Source organism: Mustela lutreola, chromosome 11, assembly GCF_030435805.1.
Source record: "Mustela lutreola isolate mMusLut2 chromosome 11, mMusLut2.pri, whole genome shotgun sequence".
In the NCBI taxonomy this organism is placed as follows: domain Eukaryota; kingdom Metazoa; phylum Chordata; class Mammalia; order Carnivora; family Mustelidae; genus Mustela; species Mustela lutreola.
Genome location: NC_081300.1, coordinates 24,750,326 through 24,772,273, shown reverse-complemented (window position 1 = coordinate 24,772,273; position 21,948 = coordinate 24,750,326). Strand labels below are relative to the sequence as shown.

The window sequence follows — 21,948 nt, the reverse complement described above, 5'->3', positions numbered from 1 at the left end:
CTGATCAGAGTAGAGACTCTGAGAGACTTGGGTTCTACTTCTGCTTTGTTGTGTGGTCTCTGCCAAACCATTTAATTTCTCTACAGTCTCCTCTGCTTCCTTATCTTTTGTAAGATAGAAATTAGTAATTTTGTTGTCCATCTAACGTAGAGGGACGGTTTTAGAACAAATGCCACTCCTACTCAGGGCCACACTGAAAAGAATTTACCTTCCTCATCGCAAGCATGACAACAGAGTTACTGAATGCCAGTATATTACTTCAACAAACGTTAACTTCTGATTTATGTCACCACCTATTTAAATTCTGGAAGTCAAACATATGTAAGGGCTGGCATTATGACGTGCCAACGCATGGAGAGTAGGCGGAATCACTTTTCTTCCATATATGGGAAACCCTGTAAGTTTCAGTCTCTCGGACATTTAGTGACCAAGAATATTTCTCTAATAAGCAGTTATGCAACTCTGCATGTCTGAATATGCACACGGAATTCCCTGCACATGGCAGCCCCAGGCTAAGAGCATCCAATGGAGGGGGAGGGAGGGAATTTTGTACCCTCTCCAAGGCCTCCATACACAGTCTAACCTCCAAGAGAAATTTTAATTTGTTATCTGCCCTGTTCACCTTCAGGAACTCTGGTTATACCTATACACCCACAGGTAAAACGCTGTGATGTGAGTGCCTCCTTTACCAACGCTCTATACCTGAGAACATTTGCGGGGGAGGAATCACCATTTTTTTGGATCACATATGAATTTCATATTGTTTTTCCCTAAGATTCTGTCACTTCTTTCTAAGTTTGTTTCCATATGTCCAAATTCTCATAACATCCTTCTCCCAGAAGAAGTATCTTCTGTTATGTTTTAATTATTGATTTAATCTAAATTTCTTCCCTCTGGACAATACGCTGTACAACTGGGTGATAGTTCAGGGCCAACGACCATGGCAGGCTAAAGAAGCATTTGTTTCGAGTGGGGTTTTAATGCCACTGTTGGTCTTCAATAAATCTTACCAATATTTGTAGACGTAACACACTGAAAACATTTTTTAAAAACATTTCCAAGTAGGGATAGTATAACAAATCTGTTTGCTTCACTACTAAAGAATTTTGAATTAAAAAGGAAGTTAAATAGAATTTTTAATACATACTGTGATATACTTTCTTATTTCTTATCCATATTTCTGAACCTTCATTCTGTTACCACTATTACGGCCGGTAGCCTCCATAATTTATTTATGCCAAAGGAAAACTGCAGGGGTGGAAGGTGGTGATAAAGCTTGTTAAAACTACTCTATTTTCAGGTTATTTTATAGTATTGTGTTTAAATTTCAAGAGGCAAAATTTAAAGTAAAATAATTTTACTTTTCCCTTTGAGTTTCTTCTGCTTGACTACAGCCACCCGAGAAAATATTATTTTTGCATTTTTACGAGGCACCTTTCAAAGCATACTGATACTGATTTGATGGTCATGGTTTACCATGTAAATCCAAAAAGTAGAAAGTTTATAAAATATTTAAGGAAAGAATAATGAATGGCATATGCCAGGCAGTTTTACTACATAACTATAGAAACTATCACCAGGATACTTAATTATCTAATTATGCTATCTTGAATGCTTTTTTGAAGATGTAGTAGCTTTATTTATTTATTTGTTGAGGGAGAGGGTGGGGGGCAGAGGCAGCACCTCAAGCACGCCCTATGCCCAGTGCAGAGCCCAATGTGGGGCCTGATCCCACGACCCCAAGATTATGACCCAAGCGGAAACCAAGAGTCAGACACTCAACCGACTGAGCCACCCAGGCGCCCCTGCAATAGTATTTTAATAGGATTGCCATCTTATTGCTTCTAGCCAAGAAATCTCTGAAGAGCGGCCATTTTGTGGACCTAAGTATCACATTAGGTGCTAATGATGAGCGGACTAAAATCCACACATTTTCTGTCCACCTGGAGCTTACAGTGTACTCTAAAAGAGAGAGAGAGAGAATGTATGTGTGAGCAGAAACATGGTATCAAGCATAACAATGGATTTAGGGATAAGGGAAAAGCCCCGTGTAAGGAAGTAAGAAGTGTAGAAAATATGGAGTAGAGTAGAGAAAGAAACATTCTGAACATATGCAAAGGCCTAAGACAGGAAAGGGATCAGCAAATCCTGGAAAAGAAAGACCGTTGGTGTGGCTAGAGAGTGTGTCATCCCAAAGACAGAGGGTGGCCACTGAGGCCATCAGAGCAAGGAAGAGACGGAATCTGATTTCGATTCTCTTCAGATGGTTCCTTGGTAAGGGACTGGGGGTGGGTGGTCTGTACTGAGAGCACAGGAAACCACCACTACACGTGAGGTGGGGATGGTCTGGGATGGTCTGAGCTGGCGTGGCTGGCAGCAGGCACAGAGAAAAGAGGACACGTTCCATTTACATTTTAGAAACAGAACAGAAATGGACAGAGGATGGATGTAGGAGGTGAGGGAAAGAAAGTCCTGATGATTCTCAAGAGATGGGCATAAGTGTCTTGATGGCGGGAGACACCACTTGCCAAGATAGAGGAGACAAACAGAAAAAGTTTGTGGAGAAAGGTTTAAGAGTTGGCCTGGGAGATGGGGTGTGAGAGGGGCGAGTGGTGATGTTAACGCTGTGGCAGCTGACAGTGTGGGGTTGGAGCTCAGAAATGCAGCTAGAGTTGGTCATTTGGGACATACTGCCACATGGATGACCTGTAAAGTCATAAAAGGAGATGAAAATGCCTGAAGTAAGAGCTTAAGTGAAAAGAGGGGAGGGCCTTAGGAGCAGGCCTTAAGGAATTCTAATATTTACAACAAAGGCCTAAAAAGAAATGGCAAACCTGTGGGAACAAAGCCAGGAGTACGCTGTCACAGAAGCGAAGAGAAGGTGGTGGGCAAAGCCATCCACCTCAGCTCTGAGACCAAGCAAAGATGGTGGCCGGTTTGTCCAGTATGCACCGCCAACGATTCATTCTTTTAATTCTTGAGAAAAGAAAATCCCAATCCCCAAACCAGAAAACATGCATTAAAAGAGTGATTCTAAAAATATTTAAATACATATTGTTTATTTTTCCCAACTTTTCTGATCTGAATTTACCTGCTCTGTTTTGTCTTATAGGCACTGAGTACTAAAGACGTAAGCCTGAAGACCGAACACCACATTACAGAACATAGAATAAGTTTGATGACAGGATCAAGTAGTGAATATGTAATTCAAAAGGAAACCATAATGGTTTAAGTGGAATAATGCATTTCATTTCATGCCACAGAAGTGGCACAGAAATCAATAAAGCACAGAGCCACAACAGAATTATTAAGACAGTATCATATGCATGAAAAATTATTACTATGGCTTCAAATATTTATTCATGACAGATTTAGTGAGTGGTATACACTATTACAAGACCGTTCTAGTAATTTAAAAAAAAAAAAAACCTCTTTTGAGGAAACTCATTAGAAGATTGTCCTAGATTTATGCTTAAGATGTAATCCTTTTTCAAAGCAATCAAATGGCACCAGATGTCATTTTTCTAAACCACAGTATAAAAGACATACCAAATGGCGAAAACACTCCGAAATTTTAAAGTACTACAGTTTAGACATGATTTAACATTGTGCTTACTTAGAATAATAAACCAATTCAGTCAGAAAAACGCCCCCCCCAAAAAAAACTATAAAAATTCTAAAATATGCTGAGAGAAATTTTCTGTGATCACAGATCAAGGAACTATGTCTCTTTCCATAAACCACTGTATGTCTCTGCCAACTAATAAAATGATATTACATGATGCTGGTGAAGAAAAAAAAGAAAAAAAAAAGAAAAACCAGAGATACACACTTAAATTGTGGCAGTGGAGGAAGGGCAGAGAAAAAACAAAGGAGAAACTTATAATTTAAATTTACGTAATTTTTAAATGCTTAAAAATTTTAAAATTCTTAAAATTTCATGTATACTTCACTAATTTCCACAACTATTTGTATATATCATCTAGTTCTTGTCCAGATGCATATAATATATAGTTGTTTATAGCAGTATATAATTTTACATTCTTTCCTCACTTAACATTATATCAAAAGTTTTCTGTATTTCTATTTTACTTCATAATATTTTTCAAGGCTAAATCATATTCCCTTGAGTTGACAGAATGTAGTTTACTTTACCAATCCCTTATTTGGCTCCTAAATATAACTCTTTCCTAGAGTTAAGTTATTTCCGTAGGATAAATCCCAAGACATTAGCATTTCAATAATTTTTGGCAGATATTTCTTTATATAAATCCACTATTTTCTACCATTTTTTAACCTTACATATGCAATTTATGCAATTACAAAATAATCCAGGATTATATCATATCTCTAGTATAGTAAAGCAATTTTTAAAAAAGATTTTATTTATTTATTTGACAGACAGAGATCACAAGTAGGCAGAGGCAGGCAGAGAGAGAGGAGGAAGCAGGCTCCCCGCAGAGCAGGGAAGAGTCAATCCAAGGGCTCAATCCCAGGACCCCAGGATCATGACCTCAGCCGAAGGCAGAGGCTTTAACCCACTGTTTAAAAACAAATTTTAAAATGGTTGAAAAGTTATCGGCAGGTGGACTTAACGGGACAATCTAACATTGAAACGGTAAGAACTCCACCGCCTCCTGAGATTGGAAGCATGCAGAAGCATTCTCTCAGAGATGCTATAAAAACACTTTTTATACTGGAAAGAAGTCTGCAGTACAATGACCAAGGTTTCTATCTACAGCAGTAATTCCAGTTAGACTAAGGCAAAGTTCTTTAGGGATAAACTGATACCTCTATCCAGGGACTCAGTTACATTTTAAACACTGCGCACTTCTGGTGAAACACTTTAAACCAAAGCTATCTGAGACGGTGCAGTGAGTGGGAGATGGCTCCATTCAGGCGTCTGGCTTGCTCTGCTCTTCTTGTAACACAGTTCTGCTGAAAGAAAAATCGGTCACCTGCAGACTAGCATACATTTGACCACGTGTCCGCGTGGATGCAGGATGTTAGTCATCTACAAAAGAACACAGCACAAAGGCGACCAGCTCTCTCCTTTTGTGAAAATCCCATGGTGAAAAGGCGACCAGCTCTCTCCTTTTGTGAAAATCCCATGGTGAAGGTTCCTGGCCCCCAGTCCCAGACTGCATGAGCTGGCACGTGCTGGCGCGGGAAAGCTGGTGTTGGGGGGTCATTGCCTTAACTCTGGGGCCTGTGTCGCCAACTACTGTATTTCCTCTCGGCCATTCAGAAAAACTGGTCTGGGCCTGGCAGAACTTGGGGGCTGAGACAAAGTACATCTGTTGTAACAGGCCTGGAGTAAGGTGAGGGAAGAGGGCTGACAGCCAGAGAGGGGCAGGCTGGCAAAGGGACAGCATTTCGAAAATGCCATGAAGCTCTCTCAGACTATTTCCTCAGGGGATCTAGCTGATCTACCACAGCCTGACATTTCCCAAGGGCTTTTCAGTCCTGAGGAGGGCCTGCCCGGCACTGAAAACAGACCCTTTGGAGGTACGGACCCCCACCTTGGCTGGGAGTACTGAACACCCGCCCACGGATGAGAAGGGGACCAGAGTGGGCAGGGGCCGAGGCACTGCAGGAAAGGTGCTAAAAGAGGAAACAGAAAATGTGAAAGAAACGCTGTTCCAACTTGGAAACAAAGTGCACTTCAGCTCTGCCAGGAGCCGGGCGAAAGGGGCTCAGGAATCACAGGCTGCTTGGGCCCTGTGCTGCCTCTATCTCTCCTCCCCGCACTTTCTTCGCGCCTCCTGACTTTGTCTTCCTGGTCCCTTTCCCTCCACTGCCTTGTAGCTCTCCAGGTGTCCCGGTATGCCTCCCTCTCCTGTCTGTTCCTGTGATGGGAGGGCTGTGACCCCAAAGACAAGTGGCTAATGGCCTCCATCACAAATGGCAAAAGGCCCAAACTGCTGCCACTGGTATTAATGCAGGTGAACTGCGCAGCTGTGTGAGGTGTGGTCAGACACATAAGGAGGGCTATGACGGATGCTCTACCGATGAGGCTTGGCGTCTGGTAGGACAGACGTGTACATGAAGACATACACAGAGGAAAGACAGGGGAAGTGCAGTTGATGGCAGCCTTACGTGCCAACTTGGCCAGGCTATGGTACCAGTGGTGTGGCTGAACACCCACCAAGACACTGCTGTGAAGGTATCTGTGGGTGGGATTAACATTTGTAATAAATGAGATTAACATTTATAATCAGCCAACTTTAAGATAAGCAAATTATTCTCTATAATGTAGGTAGGTCTCCTCCAATCAGCTGAAGACCCTAAGAGCAGAGACTAAGGTTTCCCGAGGAAGAAGAAATTCTTTCCCAAAATTCTAACACAAAAGTCCCGCCTGGGTTTCCAGACTCCTGCCCTGCACGGTGGATCTAATATTTAAGACTGCAACATCAATGCTTACCTACATCTCCAGCCTGCCCCAACAGATTTCAGACTTGCCAGCCAGTACAGTCCAAAAGCCAGTTCCCTAAAGTATTTCCCAATCTTTCATTCTCTCCGTACACATGACTGCACGTGTGTACATCCTACTGGTTCTCTTTTTCTGGAAAAACCTTAATCAGGTAGGTACGTGGTACATAAGGGCAAGAATAATTAATGTTGCCTGTTCAAGAGGCTCAGTGAGGAGGGGCAGCTCTCTCTGTTCCTTGTAAACAGACAAGTTCTGTCCCTGACTCATAAAACTCTCACTTACCCAGTACTCTCTCACTTTACCTAAGTCAACTGAAAGTAAATGGCTTTGCTTTGGTAAATTCTCCCATATTATATGCAAAAGAGTTTACTCTATTATTTTCACTCACTTTTCTATCTCTGATTTTTTTGTTTGTTTGTTTCTTTCTTTTTTTTTTTTTTTTAAGATTTATTTATTTGACAGAGAGAGTGCACGCACGCACATAAGTAGAGGGAGTGGCAGGGAGAGGGAGAAGCAGGGTCCTGCTGACCAGGGAGCCTGATGCAGGGCTAGATCCCTGGGATCATGACCTGAGACAAAGGCAGAGGATTAACCGACTGAGCCACCCAGGCACCTGTGACTTTTGATTTCTTAAAAATGTCTCCACTGACTCAATAAGAATCTGACCAATATCATTATGAGTCTACAAATGTTTCTGCCACCAAGAACATGCTGTCAACTTAGATATCTGTCACACTATCTTCTCCTCTTTTTTTTTTTTTTTTTTTCTTTAAAAGATCTTATTTATCGCCTCTTGGCCTTCTGGCTAAGATCAAGTGTAAAAGATCTTATTTATTTGAGAGCGAGAGAAAGCAAGTGAGAGAAAAGTGCACAAGCTGGGGGAGGGGAGGAGGGAGAGGGGGCAGCAGACTCCAGGCTGAGTAGAGCGCCGGACGAGGGGCTCAGTCTCAGGATCCTGGAAGGCAAGACGCTTAACTGACTCTGACTGAGCCACCCCACCCAGGCACCCTATCTTCTACTCTTAAAAATCAGAATGTTTTCACTTAGATAGCCTGTGTAGAGTAAAGCTTTTGTAGGTTTCTTCACCTGAAAAGATCTACTTTAATTCAAAACATCTGCTACTTTCAGAAGGTGTTTGTGGGGCTTTTTCCTTCTTCCTCTTAGTCATTCCACAGAGGAGACACTGCCTCAAGCATCCTACCTAGCTAACAATACAGGGCTGGCACAGAAGTCTTCTCTGACTTACAGACATGTGTGTTTAAAATGCCAACTGCAAGTACAAGGCAGTAATGTCAAACTATCCCTCCATTTTGGTGCACGACAGACGCCAAACAGCAGGTGGTGATTTTCTCTGATACTTGACATCAATGCCTTGTTTCCTTCTTACTACACCCACCGTTGTTCTGTTTGATCTACACTCATCCATGACACACTGCACTTGCTGATTTTATAACCACTCTGTACATAAATAAAAGGAGGAAGAAATACAAAACCCAATGGATAATTTCTACCTTCTTATAAAATCAAACCTGCTTAGCTGAATGTGCTTCTATCAAAACATGGGGGAAGTGCCAGAGCCAGCTCTCAGGAGAGAACTCAAAATTCACGTGTAATTAATGGCAACTGTAGAGTCCATTCATACACAAAACAGAGTGCTCCTGGCTAGTATATATTAAATCAAAAGATTCCCAAATGGAGCAAAGTCTAGGAAAGTTCTGTCAAGTTGCACGACAACTGTGTGGTTGAGAGCTATTCTCTCTCCCCTGAAACATGAAGTACTTAAGAAGACATTTGCAAGGTAACAAATCCCAGCCATTATTTTAAAGAATTATTTAGCATCATTTCAAATATAAATCATCTGTCCTCATTTGACTGGTACGCGTCCCGTTCGAACATGCAATCAGCAGTCACGGGAGCATGCAGCATGCAGAAAAGGGACAGCAGAGTTAATAACCTGGAAGCATAGGATCTGAGAATGTGAGAGCAAGTTAAAGACAAGAGTTCCTCTCCATTGTCACTGAGGGTCGAGAAGCAATGCTGAAGCGTAGAACAGTGAGAGTGGGGGAAACACAGTTTGTCCAACACATAAACATATCTCCGCAAGTGGCGGCAGGTATAACTGAAAGACAAAGGAAAAGGAGAAAAGGAGAAAGAGAGGAGTTTTCCTTCGAAAAAATAAACCATTCTCAGTGTCCTCAAAGCCCTCTGTGGTTTTCCACTAGATGGTACCCAAGAAAAAACAACTGTTAAAAGAGAGTATTAAAAAGATAAAAAAGAATACAAGCAACACGATTTAAAAATGGGTAAAAGATCTAAACAGATACCTCATCGAAGAAGATATACGAAAGGAAAATAAGCATATGAAAAGATGCTCTACATCATATATCATTAAGGAAATGCAAATTAAAACAATGAGATACTGCTACAAACCCATTCGAATGGCCAAAATCCAGAACACTGACAATACCATTGCAGGGAAGGATGCCGAGTGCCAGGAACTCTCCTGGCACTGGTGAGAATGTAAAAATCATATGGCCATTTTGGAAGACAGTTTCAGCTTTCTTACAAAATCAAACATACTCTTACCATACGATCTAGCAATCACGGACCTTGGCATTTACCCAAATGAGCTGGAAATTTCTGTCCACCTAAACACCTGCACATGGGTGTTCACATCAGTATTCGTAATTGCCAAAACTTGGAAGCAATCAAGAGGTCATTTAGTAGGCAAACAGATCAACTGTGGTACATCCAGAAGATGAAGATTATATTCAGAGCTAAAAAGAAATGAGCTATCAAACCATGAGAAGACATGGAGGAATCTTAAATGTGTTATTACTTAGGAAGGAAGATAATCTAAAAAGGCTACCTACTGTATGATTCCAACTCAATGACGTTCTAGAAAAGGCAAAACCCTGAAGAAGGTAAAAAAGATCAGTGGCTGGGGCACCTGGGTGGCTCAGTGGGTTAAGCTGCTGCCTTCGGCTCAGGTCATGATCTCGGGGTCCTGGGATCGAGTCCCGCATCGGGCTCTCTGCTCAGCAGGGAGCCTGCTTCCCTCTCTCTCTCTGCCTGCCTCTCCATCTACTTGTGATTTCTCTCTGTCAAATAAATAAATAAAATCTTTAAAAAAAAAAAAAAAAAAAAAAAGATCAGTGGCTATCAGAGGTTAGTGGGGAGAGAGGGATGAACAGGCAGAGCACAGAGGATTTTAAGGGCAGTGCAATATTCTGTTGTTGTTGTTGTTGTTGTTGTTGTTTTTAAGATTTTATTTATTCATGAGAGACAGAGAGAGAGGCACAGGCAGGGGGAGAAGCAGGCTCCCTGAAGAGCAGGGAGCTCGATGTGGGGCTCAATCCCGGGACTCCAAGATCATGACCCGAGCCGAAGGTAGATGCTTAACCATCCGAGCCACCCAGACACCCAATATTTTTTATGAAACTGTAACGGTGGATACATGCCATTATACATTTGTCAAACCCATACAATGCATGACACCAAGAATGAACCCTAACATAAACTATGGCCTCTGAGTGATACTGGCATATCAAGGGAGGTTCATCAATTGTAACAAACGTATCACTTCTGGTGTAGACAGATGATAGCAGGGAAGGCTGTGTGTGTAGGGTGACGGGGTACATATGGCAATTCTCTGTACTTTTTGCTCCAATTTGCTATGAATTTAGAGCTGCTCTTAAAAGGCTATTAAAAAGTGAGGGGGTTACACTAATGGGGGAAAAGTTATAAAAATACAATGGTGTAATTAGTTAACCATATGAAATCTGCCTTGCTAGAGCAAAGTGGTATGAAAGATCCTCTCCCCACAATACTATAAATACGTTCCTGGAAGACAGGCAATAATAGTCCTGCCATTTGGAAGATACCACAGTAGAAGGAACATGGAATCAGGAGTTGGAAAACTTTAAAATTTGGATCCAGCCCAGCCACTGGAAGTTTTGTGACAGTGAGGATTTGATCTCTCCAAGCCTCAACCCCACAAATTGTAACACAGAAGTAAAAATATTAAATTATTCCAAAATTTTGAAGTGATATTTAAAAATATAAAAGAATTATTATCATCAGAGCAATTTCACTCACGCCACATTTCAGACCACTTGAAAAGAACAAGTTTGAAAGAGGGAAATGTCAAGTCAGTCTGACAAGGTGAATCAACAAAACCATGAACTTAATTAACATCAACGGATATGCTTAAACTCCTAGTCGCTGAGAACCTTGTCTAAAAATGCATGCCGAAAGTACACAAAGTTCCCAACTTTTATTTTGGGAATAAACTAATAAAACAAAATTAATACATTAAAAGATTAGAAATAGACACATTTCCAAAACTTGGGACACTTCAATCACCCACTCAACCTATTAACCAGCCCATCCACTCACTGGCAAGCAGCATCTACTATACGTGGCACGTAGGAACTATGCATGGCCCTGAAGATGGCATGAGGAAGAAATTACACACAATTCTTTCCCGGGGAGATTACAAGATAGAATCAAGACACATATTAGACAATAATAAAAGTCACACCGAAACTGTGAAATTAACAGTCTTTCTCAGTTCAAAAAACAAATCAATTTTTAAAAAAATTGAAGTATAGTTGATACAGAATGTCACACTAGTTTCAGGTGCACAACACAGCAATTCAACAAGTCTACACCCTATGCTATGGTCATAAGTGTAGCTTGCACCTGTCACCATCCAACACTATTACAATACCACTGACTACATTCCCTATGCTGTACCTTCCAACCCCGTGACTTACTCATTCCGTCACTGGAAGCCTGTGTTTCCACTCCCTTCACCCCCTGCCCTCATCCCCTTACTTCCTTTCCCTCTAGCAATCATTAATTTGTTCTCTTTTGGGTCTATTTCTGTTTGTTTGAAAAAAACAATCAGTTTGTTGTTGTTGTTGTTATTAATAAGAGACAGTGAAGTGCAAGGGAGGGGGAGGGGGAGAGAGAATCCTAAGCAGGTTCCATGCCCAGTGCAGAGCCTGACATGGGGCTCGATTCCATGACCCTGAGATCATGACCTGAGATGAAATCAAGAGTTGGACACTCAACCGACCGAGTTACCCAGGCATCCTGAAAAAAACAGTTTTTAAAAATATAGTGATTCTAGTCCAATGACAATAAAATAGGGTGAAACATCCAAGAATAATGTACAAATATCTATGAAGAAATCTTTAAAATGGTAATAAAAAAATTTAAAAGAAGTGATAAAATGGAAAGAAAATTTTAGATAGGAAACTCTAGGATTATAAAGTCACCAAATGTTCAGGTGTCTAAAAATTCATATTCTCAAAAATATCAAGAGTTTTAAACAAAGAAACAAAACATGTTAATTCTGAAGTCCATATAGAAAATTAAACATTTAAGAAAAGCCATAAAATACTGAAAAAACTATAGTTCTAAGATGAGACTAGTTCTACCATTTATTAAAAAAAATATTTAATAATAATAATAATAATAATAGTAGTTCTACCATATATTTTTAAAAAAAACTGTAAAGTGACATTACCAGAAACAGTTTAATACAGTGCATGAGTACAAGAACACTAGAAGAGACTAAAATAAGATGAGAACAGAGTACAAGATAAAGGTAGTATTTTTTTTAAAAAACTGGTTTTTGGTTTCTTTTTCTTTTTTACTTAAAAAAAAAAGATTTTAATTATTTATTTGAGAGAGAGAATGAATGAGAAGGCCAGAGGGAGAAGCAGACTCCCCATGGAGCTGGGAGCCCAATGCAGGACTCGATCCCAGGACCCTGAAATCGTGACCTGAGCCGAAGACAGTTGCTTAACCAACTGAGCCATCCAGAAGCCCTAAAGGTGGCAGTTTGTTTTTATTTTTTAAGATTTTATTTATTTGAGAGAGAGAGAGAGTGGGAGAATGAGCAAGGAGAGTGGCAGAGGAAGAGGGAGAAGCAGGTTCCCCCACTGACCAAGGAGCCCAACCTGGAGCCTGATCCCAGAATGCTGGGATCATGACCCGAACTGAAGGCAGATGCTTAACCAAGTGAGCCACCCAGGCACCCCAAGGTGGCACTTTAAAACAGAAGATCAGATGAATTATTCAGTAAATGGTATTGGGATAGCTGAGTAGGTAACGAGGAAAAAACAGAGATAACTCTTAGCCTCTCCTCCTAAATCAAAAGAAATTCCAGGTTGATCAAAGATTGTAAGGTAAAAATAAAACAACAAAAGTTCAAAAATAAGCCATATACTTGAGTACCATTAAAAAATGAGTCATAAATCTGACCACAAAAAAATGGAAAATACAGAAGAGACAATCACTTTTTCACTGTACATTTTTTGTACAGAATGAACTTTCTGCCATTTTCATATATCATAGACATAAATTAATGACTGAATAGTTTTTAAAAATGGAAAGGGACACAGGAACAATTATTTCAGAGGGAATATGCTAAATGCAGGGAGACTTGGTCAAATTCAAGAATCCGAGAGGAGATCGATATGGCTGGTGTATATTGGAAAAATGGTAAAGGTAAGGTAGGTTCGTGCAGTGCCTTGCGAGTTATAAGACTTATCCAACATGGAAACTAATGAAGGGTCCGAGCGGGGAGCAACCAGATATGGCTTACTTCTTTTAAGATGTGTTTCTGCAATACAAAGATAAAACTGGCAAGGGGCAAAAGTTAAAAGATACAACCAGAAGCACCAGGAGTGGCAAAGCAAAGATCACGGAAGAGCCCGTTCCAAGATGACACAAGTATTGCTGACGATGGCTTAGAGCAGGGGACAGCACACTCAGAACTTTCGGAGGTAAAATCAGTGGGCCTTGCTAACTGATTGGAATGCGAGATGGTGTCAATGGAGGAAGATACCAAGAATAATTCTCTGATTTCTGGTATTAGGGGATGAATGAAAGTATATTTTCTGAGATAAGAGAAACCAGAGGAGGGATAGGTTTTATAGAGATGATGAGTTTAGTTTTGGATATGCTCTGTTTCAGATACTGCCGCTGTGAGATGTCAGCAAATGCTGCTACACATGTAAGCTTGAAGCTAAGAGAGGTGTGGACTAACCCAGAGATAGAGGTGGACATAGACACACACATAGATGGAGGTCAAAGTTTGGAGAACGTATATGAGATTACGTAAGGTCAGAGGGAAAAGACAGGAACTGGACTAAGAAATTCCAGGATTTACAAGCTAGAGAGAGAGCTGCTGGTGGAGAATACTCACTGGTAGCTCGAGAAGTCGGAAGAAAACCTAAGAATGTTGTGAGAAGGTGTTTCAAGAGGGCCATGGTAAGGCTATACCTTTAAGATGATTTCCATCTATGCAAAGCATATAAATTTTCAACTTTCAAGCTGTGTGACTGAAACAGTTAACACATTCTTGGAAAAGGAGCTCCTGTTCAATTTAGAGAAGTTCCTTCCTCTTAATTTAATAATCTTGAAATATTCTTTATTATTATTTAATAGAGATTAAATGGAAATAGGCCTGGTGATTAGCAGACGCATGAGAGATGTAGTCTCATTATGAGAAAAATCCTTTGGTCCCACCACTTTTAGCTTACAGGGAAAAAAAAAAAAGGAAAAGAAAACAAAAACCCAAGAAATGACCAAACAAAATACAACTAGTTCTTAATGATTATGTTTTAATCACAACTCTATCATGAAGTCTGCCTTAGTATTTTCACAGCAACTGTAATAATGGTAAAAAATGAATTCAAAAATGTAGTTAGTCCTAGACTTTGACACTGTTACTTTGAATTCAGCTCAATTAATCTGTATTCCTTAAATATATATCAAGGCACACCAAAAAATGGTCTTTTGATTACATTATGCTGTCATTATTAGCTATGAGCAGCCACTGGATAAATAGTATTTATTGCTTGATAAACAAGATTTTAATTATGAAATTATTTTAAAAGCATGTAGTCTACATAAAATCTTTCAAAATACATAATAGATAAATACATAATGTATAAAATCTACATAAAATCTTTCAAAAGAAAGGCACAGTTAAGAAAATGGATTTAAAATCGCATGTTGCACTTCAGCATTTCACAGCTATACCCACCAAAAGCGTGTATTTTCTAAATACACTCTCATTTTAAAATATTCTTAAAACATAGTGGTAATATTACTATTATCTTCTATGAACTGAGCAGTATAATCCTTTTTGATGAGCATAGGATCACAGTAAGTTTTTAGCAATTGCTCATATCAAGCTGGTGACCAAACACACCTGCATTACAGAACAATCTTACCAGTCCTTTATTTTGTAACTGATCTTTGTAATTTAAGTAAGTAAATGTCATCTTGCTGAGCCTGACTTCATTCTAAAATGTAAAGTTCATTTTGAATACAGATTCTCTCTCATCCTCAAGACTGAGAATACCTTCATGATTTCTTCTAAGAAAGTTATTAATAGAAGTACTGAATAGGAACAGGTCAAGGACAGATCTAGAAAAATGCACTGGAAATCTCTGTGTCAGCCACTGGGCCATACACAAACTTACTAAGCAACAGCTGTTTGAGATATCTTTCAGCCATTAAAATCTGAAGAAGAATCCGAAAAACAAACAAAAAAACAAAAACACTTTCACATTTACTTCTTTTTCTGACCTCATATTCCACTGTGATAATTAAAGAGATATCACAATCCCCCCTTAACAAATGACAAAACTGCAGAATGAAGGAAAGAAATGACGACACACAGACTCTCCCGTCACTTAGTCATGGAAGAATTCCACCCAGTGGAATCCATCCACAATTCAGTCATGCTCAAGGCCAGAGGCTCCGGACTCCAGGAACCAACAAGCTCAGTACCCTGTTCTCTGGAATCCTGTCCTGTCCCCGCCCACTTCTCCCAAACCAAAGTCTTAAGAGGCTATAATGTCTAAGACAAGGTAGGGTTAAAAAGGTTTTTAAAAACAGGTTTATAGTTAGCTATTTTTATTGAGTCCTGGAAAAGACTCGGACTCAACCCACCAAAGGAAAACAAAACTTTAGAAAACATAAAAACTGTGTTAACGTAGTAGAGATTCACATTTTGAAGCAAGTGGATCACAGTTAATATTAACAGTAAAGAGACACCATGTATCTCCTGATAGGATCACAGCAGAGCTTAAATCTTATGCTGAGGAATCAAAAGAATCCAAATTGAAGAGTACTACACAAAGAACAAAAACAAAAAATGTTCCATATTCTTCAAATTTTAAAAGACAAAGGAAGGTGGAGGAGCTGTTCCACACTAAAAGAGATAAGAGAGGGCAACTAAATGTACCATGATTCTGGGATTAGATCCCAGACCAGGGAGCGTTCGTTACAAGGTGTTTCTTTTTTCTCTAGAAATTAGTGGCATAAATGGCAAAATTTGAGTGTCTACAGACTAGACAATGTTAATTTCCTGGTTTTGATAAATGTTTTTGTTTTCAAGAAATAGACACTGAAGTACTTGGTGGTAAAAGTAAAGGTATATCGCGTCTATAAATTCTCAAATGTTAAAAAAAAAAAAAAGACACAATGCAAATGTGGTAAAATTTTACCATTTCAGGACTCTAAGTGAAAGGTGAATGAGAAAACTTCATACTTGTTTGCAAATCTGCAATTTCAAGATAAAAGGTTTTAAAAAATGAATACAGTATTAAAATTGAAAGTCATTTTTTTAATATAAGAAAGAAAACAGAACTAAATCTTTTCGATATACTGAATAATATCCATTTTAAGATTACGACATTCAAATCCAGAGCACTAAAATGTCACTCTGACCTCTATACTTAAAGCTTAGGACATCAGAAAAACTAGAGCGTGGGAAGTAAGCAAATGTGGTCTGGAGCTATCCCATAAAAAACAGTCACTGTTACTTAAGAGTTGCATTTTCATAAAAAATAAAATCTCTGTAGTGCCTTCTTATATGAAAATATCCAAGATTATGCAATGTATAGTCGTGAAATGTTATTTGATATGGCTATGCTTCACCAAAGTAAAGTATGAAAATGTTCTCTTCTAGAACAACAATTAAATCTGTAAAAGATCTCTAAAGCCACCAGTGAAGAGTGATGCTTTAAAAAGATCCCCGAGTCAGGCTTTCTAATAATGTATTTTATAGCCCTTTGACAGTAAAATTATATTCTCATAGCAACTTTTTATTAATTTCTTTTAATGATTTATATGCTTAACAAACTTTCAAAAAAAAATTGAGGTTGCCAAGGAGATTAAACTTTTGGGGCTATCTAGAATATTATGTGCATCCTTTCCAATGTCTATTAAAAAAAATTTTTTTTTTGGAAAAAGCTTGTTGATAAATTCATTAGTAGGTATAAAATACCAAGAAATTACATTAGTAATGAATGCTTAGCACCTCTATGAAGAAAATTACAAAAATCTACCATTGGGCATAAAAGAAGCCTTGATTAAATAAAGAGACACCAGCATGGTTCTGAATGGGAAGATAAAGGACACCATGATCCTTTACAGACTTGAAATCCCACTAGGATCATTAAGTTGAATTTCTACCCAGTTATGACACCTGGAAATAGAAACAAAGTCCAACTTTGTCTCTACATGAGAGCCTTTAAATATATGAAGAAACTGTAAACCTCTTATTTTTTTTTCTCTGATTGATATTAAGCATCTTTTCTTTCATCTTTCGTGGGCTATGGTTTCTAGATTCTTCAGTCTTCTTACTCTCCTCTGGAGAGTCACGTTGATTAACTTTTCAGCAGTGTAACAAGGGCAGAGAGGAATATTTTCTTACTGACAGTATTTAGAATTGCTGGCATATGACGATGATAAAGAAGCAAACTTTTAGTCAGTTTTATTATAGTTTTAAAATTCTTTACAGATAAAAGACGGAGCATTGCCAGAATCACTGGTATCATCCCACCCTTTGTTCTTAAAATACGACAACATAAGTGAACACATTATTCTAGATGTGTTCTGGGCAATGATGAGTAATTTATATTCTATTAGTATACCTTTAAATTGTATATGTTCAAAAACTAAAATCAAAAGCGGGGCAGCACCTGGGTGGCTCAGTTGGTTAAACATCTACCTTGGGTCAGGTCATGATCTCAGGGTCCTGAGACAGAGCCCCAGGTTGGGGGGGGGGGGTCCCCGTTCAGTGGGGAGTCTGCTTCTCCTCCTCCCTCGTCCCCCCACCTCTCTCAAATAAATAAAATCTTTTTCTAAAAAAGATTCTATTTATTTATTTGACAGAGTGAGATCACAAGTAGGCAGAGAGGCAGGCAGAGAGAGAGGGGAAGCAGGCTCTCTGCCCTGCATCAGGCTCTCTGCTCAGCAGGGAGCCTGATGCGGGGGGCTGGATCCCAGGACCTTCAGATCATGACCTGAGCCGAAGGCAGAGGCTTAACCTACTGAGCTACCTACCAGGCGCCCCTCAAACAAATAAAATCTTAAAAAAAAAAAACCCTAAAAATCAAAAAGAAAAAATTTCCTCAAACTGAAAACCAAAACAAATGATTTAACTGTATATTGAGTGATAAAAGTACACAAAGATTTAAAAATTATAACAAATTATTTTAAGATATAGAACTGATCATATATATTCAGTGGCATATGTTCTAAGGACAGAGACAAAAAAATTGTAAACTTCATTCACTAAGACTTAGTAGTAATGTTATTATTATCTTGAAGCAATTAGTTGTATATAGAGAGACATACATATATGGAGAGAAGAATAAAGAGAATATATTAATGCAGTTCAAAAAATCAAATTGGAATTTATGTTACATAGCCTTGAATCTGAATCAAAACAGTATGAACTATCCTTTACCCTTTTCAAGAATTGGTATTTTACTAGTTTTGTCCACTGAAGGGCTCTGAAAGAAATGGCAGACGCCATAGCAATTAGCACCCCGATCACCCACCACCAACTTGTGGCCTCTAAATTATCATTTAGATAGAAAGAAACCAGAGCTTCTTGAAAGAATGGTGGTTTCAGGAACCTGGGTGGCTCAGTTGGTTAAGCAACTGCCTTCGGCTCAGGTCATGATCCCAGGGTCTTGGAATCGAGTCCTGCATCGAGCTCCCAGCTCCACGGGGAGTCTGCTTCTCCTTCTGACCTTCTCCCCTCTTGTGCTCTCTCTCACTGTTTCTCTCTCAAATAAATAAATAAATAAAATCTTAAAAAAAAAAGAATGAACGCTGGTTTCTAGGTTTGAGGCAGGAAATGTGCAAGACGAGCCTGACGCATTCTTTTGGCCTTAGAGCAGGAAAGCAGGGTAAATATCAAAGAAGGAAAGTGTCCTATCAAAAGACAACATAAGAGTCTCCCATTGGCCAAAGATGGCACATTCAGAAACCAAAAAGATTACTCTGCAAGTGATTGAAATATATAGTATTTATATAAAAAATGAAGAGTTCATAATAAAACAACTGAAAAACCAGAAACCAAAATGTTTTGTTTACTACTGAAGGTAACAAGGACATTAATCATTCTTTCTGAAAATTAAATATTAAAGGAAAAGAAATAAGCATTAATGTTATCTCTCCAAGCGAACCTACTTGGGAAGAAAGAATTCTATCTAAAAAATATGTGCATGATATTATAATTTAAAAATTTCCTGGGGCATCAAGCTGGTTCAGCCAGTAGAGCATGAGACTCTTTATCTCAGGGTCATGAGTTCGAGCCCCATGCCATGTGTAGGATTACTTAAAAATAAAATCTTAAATTTTTTTTTTCCTTTTGGCAGCCTGTAATGAAACAACTAATTCAATAAAAGATCATCAATGGATGAAACCATCACATGAAAGAACACTGGGGCAATTTAGAAGGAAGGGATTAGGCTATCACCAACTGAACCTACCAATTAATCTTAGTATCTCTGGGATAATTAGACATTATATATCTTTTGATACACTGCAATATGAAATATACAGTAATGCTTATGAAGAACTTTAGCCAAATCAATGCAAGTAAAAACAAATTAAAGGGCATAGGAAAATGCAAACAGATAAACCCAGAATGTGGGATATTCTATAAACAACTGATTGTTGATCAACTTGTCAGAGGTGTGCGTTAAAAGAAAAGAAAAAGAAAAAGAAAGGTGGGGATACAGGTCTAGATTTTCCTAAAGAGCCAGATAGTACATACTTTAGGTTTGTGGGCTATACCGTCTCTCTTACAACTACTGAACTCTGAAACTAGTGCAAGAAAACAGCATTAGACAAGATGCAAATTAACAGTCATTGCTGTGTTCTAAGAAAACTTTATTTTTAAAAATTCTGACCCTGCTCCACATTGAAATAATCCTGAGACACAACTATTTAATGTGCTGTGAAGACCTCAACTGAACCCTGATTTGAACTAACCCAAAAAATGAGGTATTTTTAAATCAGGCACAATGTGAATATTGATTTGGTATCAGATTAAGGAGCTGTTAATTTTCTTGTGTGGACAAACGAATCACACCGATGCAAACAGGTAACAGGTGCTACAAATGAGAACTAAACATAGGGAGACTTCAACGGACCATACAGGTAAAGAAAGATTTCCCTACGAAAGTAATGATCCAGCCAAGATTTACAGGATGAATAAAGACAAGCAGGAACAGAAAACAAGCAGAAGGAACAAAACTAAAGATCTTTGTGTTGACCTGGAGGGAAGGAGCAGTAAAAACAGCCAGACTACAGATGAGTTTGGTTTTCACCCTGAGAACAGTGAGAAGCACAAGAAGGGTATTAAGCCATCTCAGGATGAGATTTGCATTTTGAAAGGATCAGTCTGGCTGCAGACTGATGGGCCAAGAGCTGGTAACGGACCTCACAGAAGTTACTGCAGTGGGATTGGGAATCAAGGCGATGCGGTGAAGAGAAGGGGCAGATATGACAAAGTTATTCACATGACTCAGTAAAGAATGTGCTATGGTAGTGAGAGGAAGGGACGGTCAAAAATGACTCCCGGGCGGGGCGCCTGAGTGGCTCAGTCAGTTAAGCACAAGCCTTCAGCTCGGGTCATGATCCGGAAGTCCTGGGATCTGAGACCCAGCCCTGCATGGGGCTCCCTGGTCAGCAAGGGGTCTGCTTCTCCCTCTCCTCCCTGTGCCCTCTGGCCCCCACACCCCTGCTTCCGCTCTCTCTCAAATAAATGAGATCTTTAAAAAAAAAAAAAAATTAACTCCCAGGCTTCTCACTTACATAAAAGGTGATGTCATTCACTCAGAAAAGAAACAGCAAAAAGGATCAGGAAGGGCAAGAAATGGGAAAGATTTTCATTCTAAACACATTGAGGCTTGTGATAACTCTGAGGAACTTGAAAGGATGGTATTAGGTATTTGAATGGACAAAAAGGTCTCCGAGATTCAAAGATAGGGTTTAGCCTGGAGACATGTTTGGGAGCCATACGGGCTGGAGTGGCTAAGATCATAGACATGAGGAGTAGAGAGAATAGAAGGGGGTCGAGGAGTGACCTTGAGAAATGCCAACATTTAACAGTATCATAAGATACTGTTTATTTATTTATTTGACAGAGAGAGAGGGGGGGGGAGAGCACAAGCAGGCGGAGCAGCAGGCAAAGGGAGAGGGAGAAGCAGGCTCCCCGAGAAGCAGGAAGCCCAAAGTAGGGCTCAATGCTGGGACCCTGGGATCACAACCTGAACTGAAGGCAGTCGCTTAACTAAGTGAGCCACCCAGGCGTGCCTCGTAAGATCACTTTAAATCTAGATTGAGGAAGACGACCCTTCACAGAATTTTGAGAAGTGGCCAAAAAAACCAAAACAAAACAAAATAAAAAAACAGAACACAAATGCAACAAAAACAAAAACACAATGAAAAGAAAAAGACGAAACCAAGAAGAAACTGTCTTAACGAAGAGTAGTTAACAGTGTCAAACACAACTGAGAGGGCAAATAAAACAGAAATGCCCACTGGATTCACTGAGGAGCAAAGGACTGAGGTTAGTAACGTCCAAAAATGCCATTCGTTAAAACCCAACCCTGGGTATAAGACTTCTTAGCTTCAATTCCACTGATTAGGTCATCCACATGCATTAAATTTCATTAAGTTTCTAGGGGAGATTTTGACAATCCCCAAAATTTATAAAATAACTCACACAATTTTACACAGTATAAAACTTCTAATACGATGTGGACATGTCATGACATCCAAGAAAACAAGCAGAGGAAAATCTGAGACAAATGTCAGGAAAGTACACAACAGTGGTGTAAGCACAGCCCTTGAATCATTTAACTCCTTGGCAGCAGAAGTCATTTTCCCTGGAGGTAAATCTATTGCCAGCAATGAAGTTCCTGGGAATCTCTAGTATGAAGGATGAACAGACTGGCCCAAGCGCCGGAAAATATATTGAAAGGAACAATCTAGTGCTAGCTCAGAAGGGATGAAATGATCTCATATCCCACTGCCAGATCTAGAAAGTAAGAAAGATTGTAACAATAAAAAAGGATCTCTTTAACAATAAACATTACAATGTAAACATTTCTACGATTTATTTTTCAGTTGCTAAAGAAATCAAAATAAGAAAAATCCCCAGGTTTGTGTAATTTTAA

The 21,948-nt window shown here is 39.2% G+C and overlaps 1 protein-coding gene across 2 annotated transcripts in view; it reads right to left on the bottom strand.

The window, feature by feature from the left end:
- DYM (dymeclin) overlaps nucleotides 1–21,948 on the bottom strand; it is a 332,798-nt gene that overhangs the window by 135,397 nt on the left and 175,453 nt on the right. Inside the window, exon 14 of one of the 2 annotated variants that reach the window (XM_059140168.1) lies at nucleotides 8,388–8,552. The exons of the other annotated variant lie outside the window; for it this stretch is intronic. Within the exon in view, the coding sequence (XP_058996151.1) occupies nucleotides 8,388–8,552 (165 nt within the window). The remainder of the gene's footprint in view (nucleotides 1–8,387; nucleotides 8,553–21,948) is intronic. 2 annotated transcript variants of the gene reach the window in all.